A 15577-nucleotide genomic window follows, 5' to 3' on the forward strand; every position below is an offset into this window, starting at 1 on the left:
ATATATATATATATATAAATATAAATATATATATTTAAATACATATTTAAATATACATATTTATATTACACACATTACTATTCCTTCAGCTCCTGCTAAAACAGTGGCAAACAGTAACTGTTACCTATTTCATTTTAAAATATGGCTGAATATAGATATCATGGGGAGGAAAAAAAATCAATAGACAAAATCTCATTTTCTTCATAAGAAAATGTCTTAGTGTCTCCTTTTTAAAAACAGAGGGTGACAAATATTGAGCCCTGTAGTTCATTGAAGGTTCATTAGAAATCTCTTCCTCTTATTTCCAGATGTGCCAGGTCCTGTTGGAGAACCATTCCGGTCTGACAACCTCACCAATGACTCCTGCAAGCTGACATGGTTTTCTCCGGAAGATGATGGAGGCTGTCCAATCACCAATTACGTCATTGAAAAGCGTGAATCTGACCGCAGAGCATGGACGCCAGTGACGTATACAGTCACCCGGCAAAATGCTACCGTCCAGGGTCTCATTCAGGGCAAAGCCTACTTTTTCCGAGTTGCGGCTGAAAATAGTGTTGGCATAGGCCCATTTACAGAGACACCAACTGCACTTGTCATCAGAGATCCAATCAGTACGTACATCTTAATTTCATTCTCAATCACTTCTTCACTCATTTAATAAAAGAATGCGGTGACAAAATATGTATATAAATGCCAACCATTTTGTTCCTTTGACGAGACTCATTAGGCAAATGCTCAGTATCTGATGTTGGTAGTATTTGAATGTGATTTTGAAAGATTGTGGGAATGTATATGATTCTTCAAATCCTTCCATGTATACTACACTAATTTTTTTTAATTTCCCCCTTAATGGCGTAAATATATTTTCCTAACTCAGAAACTACTAACTCTGGAGAACCTTCTTAAATTATTTGGCCTCAGTGAACCTCTATTTCCTCATCTATGAGAGGAAATTAGACTGTATGGTGTTCTTTTTAACTCTAATGTTAAAAATGAGAGTTTCTCATCTCAGAAGATGAGATGTCTTCTTGTTACTTATCAAAGCAGATAATTTAATATTTAAATGCAACTCTCAAAAAGTATCATCTACTATATTCTACTACATTTTAATGTGGCATTTTTTCACCATAATTCCATATTTTACTTACAGCTGTACCAGAGCGTCCTGAAGACCTGGAAGTCAAAGAAGTTACTAAAGATTCTGTTACTTTGACTTGGAATCCTCCTAAGTATGATGGTGGATCAGAAATTATTAACTATGTCCTAGAAAGCCGTCTCATTGGAACTGAGAAGTTCCACTCAGTTACAAAGGACAACTTGCTTAGCAGAAAATACACCGTTAAAGGCTTAAAAGAAGGTGATACCTATGAGTACCGCGTCAGCGCTGTCAATATTGTTGGACAAGGCAAACCATCATTTTGTACCAAGCCAATCACTTGCAAAGATGACCTGGGTATGTGTTCTAATTCAATTTATACCTTGAAAACTTGGACATTTACAGATTTACCATAAGAGATCAGTAAAACTGACTTGCATTTCTAATTAAAATTTTAGCTCCTCCGACACTTGACCTTGACTTCAGAGATAAACTCACAATTCGGGTTGGTGAAGCTTTTGCCCTCACTGGCCGTTACTCAGGCAAACCAAAGCCTAAGGTTACTTGGTTCAAAGATGAAGCTGATGTGCTAGAAGATGATCGTACTCACATAAAGACCACTCCGACAACACTTGCCCTAGAGAAGATCAAGGCCAAACGATCAGATTCTGGCAAATACTGTGTGGTTGTGGAGAACAGTACAGGTTCTAGGAAAGGTTTCTGTCAAGTCAATGTTGTTGGTAAGTATAATTTCACAAGAAGAGTAGATATTCTGTCCTTTCCAGAGCAGAAGTGGAAATAACATTTTGTGTTCTGTGTTTGTGTGTTTCTGCAGACCGTCCTGGACCACCAGTAGGACCGGTTATTTTTGATGAGGTGACCAAAGAGTACATGGTTATCTCTTGGAAGCCACCTTTAGATGACGGAGGCAGTGCAATTACCAATTATATTATTGAGAAAAAGGAAGTGGGAAAAGATATTTGGATGCCTGTTACGTCTGCAAGTGCTAAAACGACATGCAAAGTTTCTAAACTTCTTGAAGGAAAAGATTATATTTTCCGGATATATGCTGAAAATCTGTATGGAATAAGTGATCCTCTGGTATCTGATTCGATGAAAGCCAAAGATCGTTTCAGTATGCATTACACTTCTTTTTGGTGATTCAATGTTTGATATTGTTAATAGGAAAAATTAAATTTCTAACACACTCTAATGTTTATTGTAGGGGTTCCTGATGCACCTGACCAGCCAATTGTTACAGAAGTTACCAAAAATTCTGCATTAGTAACCTGGAACAAGCCAAATGATGGAGGAAAGCCCATCACAAACTACATCCTGGAAAAGAGGGAAACTATGTCTAAACGATGGGCTAGAGTTACCAAAGAGCCCATCCATCCATACACTAAATTCAGGGTTCCTGATCTTCTAGAAGGGTGTCAATATGAATTCCGGGTTTCTGCAGAAAACGAAATTGGCATTGGAGAGCCAAGCCCACCATCCAAACCATTCTTTGCTAAAGATCCAATTGGTATAGTATTAAAGCATTCATTCAGCTTTCATATTATCCAACTTCGTTTTCAGCTATATTCTAACTCCTTTTTTTTTCTTTTATTATGTAGCTAAACCAAGTCCACCTATTAATCCTGAAGCAATTGATACAACATGTAATTCAGTTGACCTAACGTGGCAGCCACCACGTCATGATGGTGGGAGCAAGATTCTGGGTTACATTGTTGAGTACCAGAAAGTTGGAGATGAAGAGTGGAAGAGAGCCAACCACACTCCTGAGTCATGTCCTGAAACTAAATATAAAGTCACTGGTCTTCGGGATGGTCAAACCTATAAGTTCAGAGTATTAGCAGTCAATGAAGCTGGTGAATCAGATCCAGCTTATGTTCCCGAGCCAGTGCTAGTAAAAGACAGACTTGGTGAGTAAAATCTTCTCAGCTGTAATAGCAAAGAAGATAGGTGTCTCATTGTATATGCTTCATTGTAAAATACATCAACAAACCTTGAAGTGCTATTCATTTTATCCTAGAACCCCCTGAATTGATTCTTGATGCCAACATGGCAAGAGAACAATACATAAAGGTTGGTGATACTCTAAGACTTAGTGCTGTCATCAAAGGAGTGCCATTCCCAAAAGTAACTTGGAAAAAAGGAGACAGAGAAGCTCCAACTAAAGCAAGAATTGATGTTACTCCAGTTGGTAGCAAGCTTGAAATTCGTAATGCTGCCCATGAAGATGGTGGAATTTATTCTTTAACAGTGGAGAATCCAGCTGGTTCGAAAACTGTCTCAGTAAAAGTACTCGTATTAGGTAAGAATTTTCATGGTTATATCTTTAATGTGATAACATATTAAAAATAAATTTTAATATATTTTGAGCCTTTATCTGGATTAAGTCACTAATATAACTTCATTACTTAACACTTTCAGATAAGCCGGGGCCACCTCGAGATCTGGAAGTCAGTGAAATTAGGAAAGATTCTTGTTACCTTACTTGGAAGGAACCACTAGATGATGGTGGTTCTGTTATTACAAATTATGTGGTTGAGAGGAGAGATGTTGCCAGTGCCCAGTGGTCACCTCTTTCAACTACATCAAAGAAAAAGAGTCACTTGGCTAAACATCTTAACGAAGGCAATCAGTATCTTTTCCGAGTAGCTGCTGAGAACCAGTATGGACGTGGTCCTTTTGTAGAAACACCTAAACCCATCAAGGCTCTGGATCCTTTACGTAAGTTGCTTTCTCTGGATACAAAAGTTTTGTCTGCCTGTCTTTGAGAATATTATTCATTCATCATAACTTCTTCTTTTGAAAAGATCCCCCAGGGCCACCCAAAAACCTGCACCATGTAGATGTTGACAAGACTGAAGTCTCCCTTGTTTGGAATAAGCCAGATCGTGATGGTGGCTCTCCAATCACTGGATATTTGGTGGAATATCAAGAAGAGGGCACCGAAGACTGGATTAAGTTCAAGACTGTGAAAAACTTAGAGTGTGTTGTTACTGGACTGCAACAAGGGAAGACCTATAGATTCCGTGTAAAGGCTGAAAATATTGTGGGTCTTAGTCTCCCTGACACAACTATCCCAATAGAATGTCAAGAAAAACTAGGTAATTTTTGGACTGGCATTATTAATTTTTTAATTCATACTGTGAATATTCATATTGTGAAAATCAAAATCTAATTTTCTCATGTTTACTTTTCAGTGCCTCCATCTGTGGAGCTGGATGTGAAGTTAATTGAAGGTCTCGTGGTAAAAGCTGGAACTACAGTCAGATTCCCTGCTATTATAAGAGGTGTACCCATTCCCACTGCAAAGTGGACAACCGACGGGAGTGAGATTAAAACAGATGAACACTACACAGTTGAAACTGACAGCTTCTCGTCAGTACTTACCATTAAGAACTGCTTAAGGAGAGACACTGGGGAATATCAAATCACAGTTTCCAATGCAGCTGGCAGCAAAACAGTAGCTGCACATCTTACTGTTCTTGATGTGCCTGGTCCACCAACAGGTCCTATTAATATTCTGGATGTTACTCCTGAACATATGACTATCTCATGGCAGCCACCTAAGGATGATGGAGGAAGCCCCGTGATAAATTATATTGTTGAGAAACAAGATACAAGGAAAGACACATGGGGTGTTGTTTCATCAGGAAGCAGTAAGACAAAGCTGAAAATCCCACATCTGCAAAAGGGCTGTGAATATATTTTCCGAGTCAGAGCAGAGAATAAGATGGGTGTTGGTCCTCCCCTTGACTCCACACCTACTGTTGCTAAACATAAGTTTAGTCCTCCATCTCCTCCTGGTAAACCAGTGGTTACTGACATTACTGAAAGTGGTGCAATGGTGTCTTGGACTCTGCCAAAATCTGACGGTGGCAGTCCAATAACCGGTTACTATGTGGAACGTCGAGAAATAACTGGCAAATGGGTGAGAGTCAACAAAACACCTATAGCTGACCTGAAGTTTAGAGTGTCTGGACTCTATGAGGGAAATACCTATGAGTTTAGAGTTTTTGCTGAAAATCTTGCAGGATTAAGCAATCCATCCCCAAGTTCTGACCCAATAAAAGCTTGCCGGCCCATCAAACCACCTGGACCACCTATTAATCCTAAACTGAAAGACAAGACCAAAGAAACAGCTGAGTTGGTGTGGACAAAGCCCCTCAGTGATGGTGGTAGTCCCATTCTAGGCTATGTAGTAGAATGTCAGAAAGCTGGTACAACACAGTGGACCAGGATTAATAAAGATGAGCTCATTAGGCAATGTGCCTTTAGGGTACCTGGACTAATTGAAGGAAATGAGTACAGATTCCGTATAAAGGCAGCTAATATTGTGGGAGAGGGAGAGCCAAGAGAACTAGCAGAATCTGTGATTGCAAAAGACATCCTTAATCCTCCAGAAGTAGAACTTGATGTTACCTGTCGTGATATTATTACCGTTAGAGTGGGCCAAACTATTCGCATTCTTGCTCGAGTCAGAGGCAGACCTGATCCAGACATAACTTGGTCCAAGGAAGGCAAAGTATTGGTCCGAGAAAAGCGGGTTGACATAATTCATGATCTACCTCGTGTTGAGTTACAAATTAAAGAAGCTGTTAGAGCTGATCATGGCAAGTATATCATCTCAGCTAAGAATAGCAGTGGGCATGCCCAAGGTTCTGCCATCGTTAATGTTCTTGACAGACCTGGGCCTTGCCAGAACTTAAAGGTTAGCAATGTAAGCAAAGAGAACTGTACACTTTCTTGGGAAAACCCACTAGATAATGGTGGCTCAGAAATAACAAATTTCATAGTGGAATATCGGAAACCAAACCAGAAAGGCTGGTCAATTGTTGCTTCAGATGTCACTAAGCGATTAATTAAGGCCAACCTTTTAGCAAACAATGAATACTATTTCCGAGTTTGTGCAGAGAATAAAGTAGGTGTTGGACCAACCATTGAAACCAAAACTCCAATTCTGGCTATTAACCCTATTGATAGACCAGGTGAGCCTGAAAACCTTCACATTGCAGATAAAGGAAAGACATTTGTCTATCTCAAGTGGCGACGGCCTGATTATGATGGTGGCAGCCCGAATCTATCCTATCATGTTGAGAGGAGGCTGAAGGGCTCTGATGACTGGGAAAGAGTGCATAAAGGAAGCATTAAAGAAACCCAATACATGGTTGATAAATGTGTTGAGAACCAGATTTATGAGTTCAGGGTACAAACAAAGAATGAAGGTGGGGAAAGTGACTGGGTAAAGACAGAGGAAGTTGTTGTGAAGGAAGACTTACAGAAACCAGTGCTTGATCTGAAATTGAGTGGTGTGCTAACAGTCAAAGCAGGGGAAACCATTAGACTTGAAGCAGGTGTGAGAGGCAAACCATTCCCAGAAGTTTTATGGACCAAGGACAAAGATGCTACAGACTTAACAAGATCACCAAGGGTCAAAATTGATACAAGTGCTGATTCATCCAAATTTTCTCTTTCTAAAGCAAGGCGAAGTGATGGTGGGAAATACGTAGTTACAGCAACTAACACAGCTGGCAGTTTTGTGGCCTATGCCACCGTCAATGTTTTAGATAAGCCTGGTCCTGTAAGAAATCTGAAAATTGCTGATGTGTCCAGTGATCGGTGTACTATTCACTGGGATCCACCAGAGGATGATGGTGGCTGTGAAATCCAAAATTACATTCTAGAAAAATGTGAGAGCAAGCGAATGGTTTGGTCTACCTATTCTGCTAATGTCTTAACACCCGGTATGACAGTAACACGTCTCATAGAAGGAAATGAATATATTTTCAGAGTCCGTGCAGAAAATAAAATAGGCACAGGGCCTCCAACAGAAAGTAAACCAGTCATTGCAAAAACCAAATATGATAGACCTGGTCGCCCAGATCCCCCAGAAGTCACCAAAGTAAGCAAAGAAGAGATGACTGTGGTCTGGAATCCACCTGAATACGATGGTGGAAAATCCATCACAGGATACTTTTTGGAGAAAAAGGAAAGACATTCAGCACGATGGGTCCCTGTTAACAAGAGTGCAATCCCTGAAAGACGTCTCAAAGTACAGAATCTCCTCCCAGGACATGAATATCAGTTCCGTGTCAAGGCAGAAAATGAAATTGGAATTGGAGAACCAAGCTTGCCCTCAAGGCCAGTGGTGGCAAAAGACCCCATAGGTATGATGTTCTTGCTTTTTCTGATATTACACAAATTTTTTTTAATGTTCATAATTTTTGAGAGGGGGTGGATGGTGGAGGAGAGAGAGAGTGTGTATGCAGGTGGGGTAGGGGCAGAGAGAGAGAGGGAGACAGAGGATCCAAAGCAGGCTCTGTGCTGACAGCAGAGAGCCCGATGTGGGGCTCAAACTCAGGAACCACAAGATCAGGACCTGAGCTGAATCAGACGCTTAATCAGCTGAGCCACCCAGGTGCCCCTATGCCAGTTCTTAATCTCAAGCACAGAGCTGTTAGATAAATAAATTAAATCCATGACATCCAAAGTTCATTTTAGCCAGTATTTTTCCAAATCACCTAACATGTACAAACAATGGTAGATTCTAATTTTATGAAGGAAAAAGAGGACTCCATGTCTGAGAAATTGAGCCCTCCATTTTTGACGAACTGAGAATGGACTGTAGAAAATGACACATTAGAGCGGGATCACTCGTAGTCATTAACAATGTGTGAATTCATTGTTATGCAATTCATTTTCAGAGCCACCTGGTCCACCAACCAACCTCAAAGTGGTTGATACAACCAGAAACTCCATAACTCTTGGGTGGGGAAAGCCAGTATATGATGGTGGCGCACCGATAATTGGATATGTTGTGGAAATGAGACCAAAAAGAGTAGACATGTCACCTGACGAAGGCTGGAAAAGGTGCAATGCTGCGGCACAACTTGTTCGCAGGGAGTTCACTGTCACCAGCTTGGATGAAAACCAGGAATATGAGTTCAGGGTGTGCGCCCAAAACCAAGCTGGCATTGGGCGCCCCGCAGAACTGAAGGATGCTATTAAACCTAAAGAAATCCTGGGTGAGGCCCTACTTTATCATGTGACTCATCCTTTCTGCGCTTCTCACATAATTTCCCCACATTCTGAAAAGTCAGCTAATGGCTTTCATGTCATTTGCAGAACCTCCGGAGATTGAATTGGATGCCAGCATGAGAAAACTGGTCACAGTGAGAGCAGGGTGCCCTATTCGACTCTTTGCCATAGTGAGAGGACGACCAGCCCCTAAAGTCACTTGGCGGAGAGTGGGTATTGATAACGTGGTCAGAAAAGGACAAGTCGATCTGGTTGACACTATGGCTTTCCTTGTCATTCCCAATTCTACCCGTGATGACTCAGGAAAATATTCCTTGACGCTTGTGAACCCAGCAGGAGAAAAGGCCGTGTTTGTGAATGTCAGAGTATTAGGTGGGTTACTGACAAGCTCCTTCTTCCCCTTCAGAGTAAGTAGAAGCCTGAGGAGACACAGTGTATCTGAATTTGTGGTTTGTTACAGATACTCCTGGACCTGTGTCTGATTTAAAAGTTTCAGATGTCACGAAAACATCATGCCACATTTCCTGGGCCCCTCCTGAGAATGATGGTGGGAGCCAAGTGACACATTATATTGTGGAGAAACGTGAGGCAGATAGAAAGACGTGGTCAACAGTCACCCCAGAAGTTAAGAAAACAAGCTTCCAAGTCACCAATCTTGTCCCTGGCAATGAGTACTTCTTCAGAGTAACTGCTGTCAATGAGTACGGCCCCGGTGTGCCTGCAGACGTCCCCAAACCAGTGCTAGCATCAGATCCTCTAAGTAAGTAATTTCTTTTTGCCTCCTTTTAGCTCTGGTCTCCTACTTTAGCAAGGTTGAGGTCCCAAGCACTGAAAGGGCTTTCATTTGTAGGAACACAAACAGTACAAACAACTATCTAACTCATTAAAGACATTTTGAATCTGCCCCGTCTTGCAGTATTCACTTTCAACATACTGTACTATAGTTCCCGTATGCTTCAAAGCAAGTGGCATACTCAAACATGTATAGGTGGTAACACGGGGATTTGATTAGGCTACCTGGACAGTTTTTCTAAATCGCACTTCTCTTCCAGGTGAGCCTGATCCCCCAAGGAAACTAGAAGTTACTGAAATGACGAAGAACAGTGCTACATTAGCCTGGCTACCTCCCCTGCGTGATGGAGGTGCTAAAATTGATGGCTACATCATTAGTTACAGGGAAGAGGAGCAGCCTGCAGATCGCTGGACAGAGTACTCAGTGGTAAAAGATCTCAGCCTTGTTGTCACTGGCCTAAAGGAAGGAAAGAAGTATAAATTTAGAGTAGTGGCCAGAAATGCTGTTGGAGTCAGTCTGCCAAGAGAAGCTGAAGGAGTATATGAGGCCAAAGAACAGCTGTGTAAGTAGTCATTGTCTCATTTCATCATGTGACAAAAGTTGATTAGAATTTCCTTTGGACATCCAGACTTGTCCCTAATATTTTCTCGTCGATTCAATCTTATTCTTTTAAAAAAAATATTAGCTGTAAAGCAGACATTAATTTGAACCCATTAATGGGTTGCAACCCACAATTTGAGAAATACTAGTGTGGTTGCCCCACCAGAGGAAATTTAACCTCCCTGCAAGGTTAATGAATTTTTATTCTACTTTTAGTGCCTCCAAAGATCCTTATGCCAGAGCAAATTACTATTAAAGCTGGGAAGAAACTCCGAGTTGAAGCCCATGTGTATGGAAAGCCTCATCCAATCTGTAAGTGGAAAAAAGGAGAAGATGAAGTCGTCACATCCAGCCACCTGGCAGTGCATAAAGCGGACAGTTCTTCCATCCTGATCATAAAAGATGTGACTAGGAAAGACAGTGGCTACTACAGCCTCACTGCAGAAAACAGTTCTGGGACAGACACTCAAAAAATCAAAGTTATCGTCATGGGTAGGTCAAGCATTAGACACATGGCTATCTGAATATGAAAATCGGCAACATTTTTTTCCTATCAAATCCCTGTTCTTATACATTTCTTTCCTCTTGGTCTGTGCAGATGCTCCGGGGCCCCCTCAGCCTCCGTTTGACATTACTGACATAGACGCTGATGCTTGCTCCCTCTCATGGCACATCCCTCTGGAGGATGGAGGCAGTAACATCACCAATTACATAGTGGAGAAATGTGATGTGAGCCGAGGTGATTGGGTGACAGCTCTAGCTTCGGTGACAAAAACTTCCTGCAGAGTTGGAAAACTGATCCCAGGCCAGGAGTATATCTTCCGGGTCCGTGCAGAAAATCGATTCGGCATTTCAGAGCCTCTGCCATCTCCAAAGATGCTGGCTAAGTTCCCATTTGGTATGTTTCTTTCAGGAAGAAAAAAATTATTTTCTTTCTAGTCTCTTACCTAAGATAAAAACTGACATTTCCCTTGTCTTCATCTCCAGATGTTCCTAGTGAACCAAAGAATGCACGAGTCACTAAAGTCAACAAAGACTGCATATTTGTGGCATGGGACAGACCAGACAGTGATGGAGGAAGTCCCATTACTGGTTATCTGATTGAACGCAAAGAAAGAAACAGTTTGCTCTGGGTAAAAGCTAATGATACTCCTGTCCGGTCAACTGAATATCCTTGTGCTGGCCTTGTAGAAGGTCTTGAGTATTCATTCAGAATCTATGCACTAAACAAAGCTGGATCCAGTCCACCCAGCAAACCAACAGAATATGTAACTGCAAGAATGCCAATTGGTGAGTAATTTTTTGTTAGTATTATGGGAATATATTTAAACCTTGGAGTCTCTGAAGATTACTACTTCTATTCGGAAATATTCTCAACATTTCTGGGTGATAATGAGAAATACGGAAGTTTACAACTTCTGCAATTACGATACATGCTGAGAATACCTCTTTTGGTTTTAGATCCTCCTGGAAAGCCTGAAGTTATTGATGTTTCCAAGAGTACTGTGTCCCTCATCTGGGCTCGTCCAAAGCATGATGGAGGCAGCAAAATTATTGGCTATTTTGTAGAAGCTTGCAAACTGCCTGGTGATAAGTGGGTACGGTGCAATACTACACCACACCAGATTCCCCAGGAAGAGTACACAGCCACTGGCTTAGAAGAGAATGCTCAGTATCAGTTTAGAGCAATTGCCAAGACCGCAGTGAACATTAGCCAGCCCTCTGAACCTTCTGATCCAGTGACCATCCAGGCAGAAAATGGTAAGATTCTGTTCAGTATTATATATGCAAAGGTGGAAAGTACTCGTAATGTATATTTCTCCTAATAAAAAACTAAATCTACATCATGAGGGAAAAAAACCCAAGTAAAATGATAGGTACTTTGTATACAGACAACTAAAAATTATGATTATGGAGAATCTTCATAGCATGTTAAACTCAAAAACCAGATACGAGGGGTGCCTGTGTGGCTCAGTCTGTTGAGCTTCCAATTTCGGCTCAGGTCATGATCTTGCAGTTTGTGGGTTTGAGCCCCGCATCGGGCTCTGTGCAGACAGCTTGGAGCCTGCTTCAGATTTCTGTGTCTCCCTCTCCCTCTGCCCCTCCCTGGCTTACACTCTGTCTCTGTCTCCCTCTCAAAAATAAACATTAAAAACAAAATACAAAATTGTAAAGACCATATCATTTCAACCATCATAGGCACAGAGGGACAAGGAAATGCCACCAAATGATAACAGTGAAAACTGAAAGATTTTGAAACCATGGAAGATACTCATCTCTTTATATTTTCAGCATTATCAAACTTCTACATTAAACCTATATTCTTCTATAATGAATATTACTTCTAAAAATCTCATCTTGAAAGAGACCGAGCATATGAATTTTCTACTTGTATTAATAAAAATGATATAATATACCTTTTCTTATATTAAATCCTTATCTTATTTCTTTCCAGTTCCTCCCAGGATAGACCTAAGCGTGGCTATGAAATCTTTGCTTACCGTGAAAGCCGGAACTAATGTTTGCCTGGATGCTACTGTTTTTGGTAAACCAATGCCAACAGTGTCTTGGAAGAAGGAAGGCACGCTGCTGAAACCAGCAGAAGGCATAAAGATGGCCATGAAGCGGAACCACTGCACACTGGAGCTGTTCAGTGTGAACCGAAAGGACTCAGGAGACTATACCATTACTGCCGAAAATTCGAGTGGTTCCAAATCAGCCACCATTAAGCTTCAAGTGTTAGGTACCTAAGTGCTTATTTAGAATCTCATATTTTACTTTGATTAATGTGATATCATAGAATTTACAAAATCATATGTGAGAAAAGATACATATCCCGATGTATCTTTTATAACCAGAGAATTAGTCTCATCACAGGGCAATGGCATTTTAGAGCTGAAAAGAGCATTAGAAGTCATATATTCCAGTTACATATTTTACACATAAGGAAATTAAGATTTTGAAAAATTACAGACCTTCCAAGGTCATACAGGAAGTTAATGACAATATAAAGACTGCATCCAGGTCTCCAGACCTCCAATCTACTCATTCCCCATTTTACATGTTAGTGTAAAAGTGTTAGTAAGACTTCACTTGTCTTTCTTGTTCTTTCAGATAAGCCAGGTCCTCCAGCATCTGTTAAAATCAACAAAATGTATTCAGATCGCGCAATGCTTTCTTGGGAACCGCCTCTTGAAGATGGAGGCTCAGAAATCACCAACTATATTGTTGACAAACGTGAAACGAGCAGACCCAACTGGGCACAGGTTTCTGCCACTGTGCCCATCACTAGCTGCAGCGTGGAGAAACTTATAGAGGGCCATGAATATCAGTTCCGAATTTGTGCAGAGAATAAATATGGAGTGGGCGATCCAATCTTCACCGAACCAGCAATTGCCAAAAACCCATACAGTAAGAACATTTTCTTTTAGTTTTTCATTTTACTTTTTAAACATTTACCTTTTAGACTGCCATATTAACTTTTCAATCAATCTCTGCAGATCCACCCGGGCGCTGTGATCCTCCTGTTATTAGCAACATAACCAAAGATCACATGACAGTAAGCTGGAAACCACCAGCAGATGATGGTGGCTCACCCATCACTGGCTACTTGCTTGAAAAGAGAGAAACCCAGGCAGTTAACTGGACTAAGGTCAACAGAAAACCTGTAATAGAAAGAACAATAAAAGCAACAGGTCTCCAAGAAGGCACTGAATATGAGTTCCGAGTTACAGCTATAAATAAGGCTGGACCAGGCAAACCCAGTGATGCATCCAAAGCTGCTTATGCCCAGGACCCTCTGTGTAAGTTCTCATGAAAGAGTCCCGTATCTTAGGTTATAATCAGCACTGAACAACCAGGAATGAGGTTTTAATGAACATTTTCTATTATTTATCCTCAGATCCTCCTGGCCCACCAGCTTTTCCTAAAGTATATGATACAACCCGTAGCTCTGTGAGTCTATCTTGGGGCAAGCCAGCCTATGACGGTGGTAGCCCTATCATTGGTTACCTTGTTGAAGTAAAACGAGCTGACTCTGATAACTGGGTGAGGTGCAATTTACCACAGAAGCTACAGAAAACCCGCTTTGAGGTTACCGGCCTAATGGAGAACACAGAATATCAGTTCCGTGTGTATGCTGTTAATAAGATTGGATACAGTGACCCCAGTGATGTGCCAGACAAACACTGTCCCAAGGACATCTTAAGTAAGTATTACCAGGAGAAATACATAGAGTTTTTCTCATCAGTCATATTATAAAATGCAGTACAGAACTCCCTTATGTAGATTTGTTTTTAGAAGCATTAGAGTTGATATCTTTAGGACTACATCGTAGGAGAGGTGTGTTGGTACTTTATGGTATCATATACAGATCAAATGGAATGCAAGCTCATCTGTGGTTTTGAAAACCTTTTCATATTTATGTGAGAATTAATGTCTTCAAAAGAATATGGAATATAGGAATTTTATTCTGAAAATAGATTTTTTTAACTAAGTAGTGAGCTATTTATCATTCTAAAAGTTTTTTCTCTTCTAATCCACCTGTCTTCATAAGTATGTAATCATAGCCTCTCCATCCTAATTTCCCTTCTTACCATTTCTTCTATTCACTTATTCCCCATAACCATTTCTCCCTTTATTTTAAATTACTTGGTATTATACTTCACCCCCAATGTACTTTTCTTCCCATGATGAAATAAAGACAGAGTATACAGCAGAGAGCCTTCACTGAATATAGATGAGAAAAACAAGAATGGAAGAGAGCCAAGAATCAATTATCTACATTTAATATAGAGAGAGTTTGAGAATATGGAAGGTTCATGAGAAGAGAAAGTACAGGTTCTCCAGGAAAAACTTGATTTAGCCTACAGGATATTAGAATATAGAAAGATCAACAATAACTATAGAGTACTGAAATAGTTGATAAAAGTTTTGAGGATTTTTTAAAGACCAAGAAATCAGGGGTGCCTGGGTGGCTCAGTCAGTTAAGCATCCGACTTTGGCTCAGGTCATGATCTCACGGTCCGTGAGTTCAAGCCCTGCGTCGGGCTCTGTGCTGACAGTTCAGAGCCTGGAGCCTGCTTCAGATTCTGCGTCTCCCTCTCTCTCTACCCCTCCCCCATTTGTGCTCTGTCTCTGTCTCAAAAATAAATAAACACTAAAAAAAAAAAAAAAAAAAAAGACCAAGAAATCAGTTGTGAGAAAGAAACATATTTTAGGAATGATAAGGCTAGTCCTTAGAAATACGTTTGACCATTAAATTATTAACTTTAAACAGTTCCACCTGAGGGAGAACTTGACGCGGATTTGAGGAAAACACTCATATTACGTGCTGGAGTTACAATGAGACTGTATGTACCAGTAAAAGGACGTCCACCCCCAAAGATAACTTGGTCTAAACCAAACGTCAATCTAAGAGAAAGGATTGGACTTGATATAAAGTCAACGGACTTTGACACTTTCTTGCGCTGTGAAAATGTGAACAAATATGATGCAGGAAAATATATCTTGACTCTGGAGAATAGCTGTGGTAAAAAGGAATATACCATTGTAGTGAAAGTGCTTGGTAAGTCTGTTTGAAAAAAAAAAAAAACATATGCTAAAAATGTAGCTTATGTATTTTTTACATATTCCTTTCTTATATACCCACTCTTTATCCAGATACTCCCGGGCCACCTGTCAATGTGACTGTTAAGGAAATATCCAAAGATTCTGCCTATATTACTTGGGATCCTCCCATTGTTGATGGTGGAAGTCCCATCATAAACTATGTGGTAGAAAAACGTGACGCGGAGAGGAAGTCCTGGTCAACAGTGACAACTGAGTGCTCAAAAACAAGCTTCAGAGTATCTAACTTGGAAGAGGGAAAATCCTACTTCTTCAGGGTGTTTGCTGAAAATGAGTATGGCATCGGTGATCCTGGTGAAACACGTGATGCCGTCAAAGCTTCCCGTAAGCATATGAGCGACTTCCCCATCATTTTGAGTGACCTCTTACCATGGTTATCTGCGGCTTAGACTTATCATGTTTTCTTT

At 40.6% G+C, this 15577-nt stretch overlaps 1 protein-coding gene across 50 annotated transcripts in view; it reads left to right on the forward strand.

Moving 5' to 3' along the window:
- The window catches only part of TTN (titin), a 275095-nt gene that overhangs the window by 205460 nt on the left and 54058 nt on the right, over positions 1-15577 (forward strand). For all 50 annotated transcript variants that reach the window (XM_049615442.1, XM_049615431.1, XM_049615432.1 and 47 more), the window contains 24 exons: positions 309-611; positions 1151-1453; positions 1555-1836; positions 1932-2231; positions 2322-2624; positions 2716-3024; positions 3135-3416; positions 3536-3835; positions 3922-4215; positions 4312-7278; positions 7816-8136; positions 8237-8521; positions 8610-8909; positions 9202-9504; positions 9759-10034; positions 10141-10440; positions 10530-10832; positions 11004-11303; positions 11998-12285; positions 12657-12953; positions 13043-13345; positions 13444-13749; positions 14821-15108; positions 15204-15494. In XM_049615442.1, coding sequence (XP_049471399.1) covers positions 309-611; positions 1151-1453; positions 1555-1836; positions 1932-2231; positions 2322-2624; positions 2716-3024; positions 3135-3416; positions 3536-3835; positions 3922-4215; positions 4312-7278; positions 7816-8136; positions 8237-8521; positions 8610-8909; positions 9202-9504; positions 9759-10034; positions 10141-10440; positions 10530-10832; positions 11004-11303; positions 11998-12285; positions 12657-12953; positions 13043-13345; positions 13444-13749; positions 14821-15108; positions 15204-15494 — 9804 coding nt within the window. The remainder of the gene's footprint in view (positions 1-308; positions 612-1150; positions 1454-1554; positions 1837-1931; positions 2232-2321; positions 2625-2715; positions 3025-3134; positions 3417-3535; positions 3836-3921; positions 4216-4311; positions 7279-7815; positions 8137-8236; positions 8522-8609; positions 8910-9201; positions 9505-9758; positions 10035-10140; positions 10441-10529; positions 10833-11003; positions 11304-11997; positions 12286-12656; positions 12954-13042; positions 13346-13443; positions 13750-14820; positions 15109-15203; positions 15495-15577) is intronic.

This window comes from Panthera uncia, assembly GCF_023721935.1.
Source record: "Panthera uncia isolate 11264 chromosome C1 unlocalized genomic scaffold, Puncia_PCG_1.0 HiC_scaffold_3, whole genome shotgun sequence".
NCBI classification, from domain to species: domain Eukaryota; kingdom Metazoa; phylum Chordata; class Mammalia; order Carnivora; family Felidae; genus Panthera; species Panthera uncia.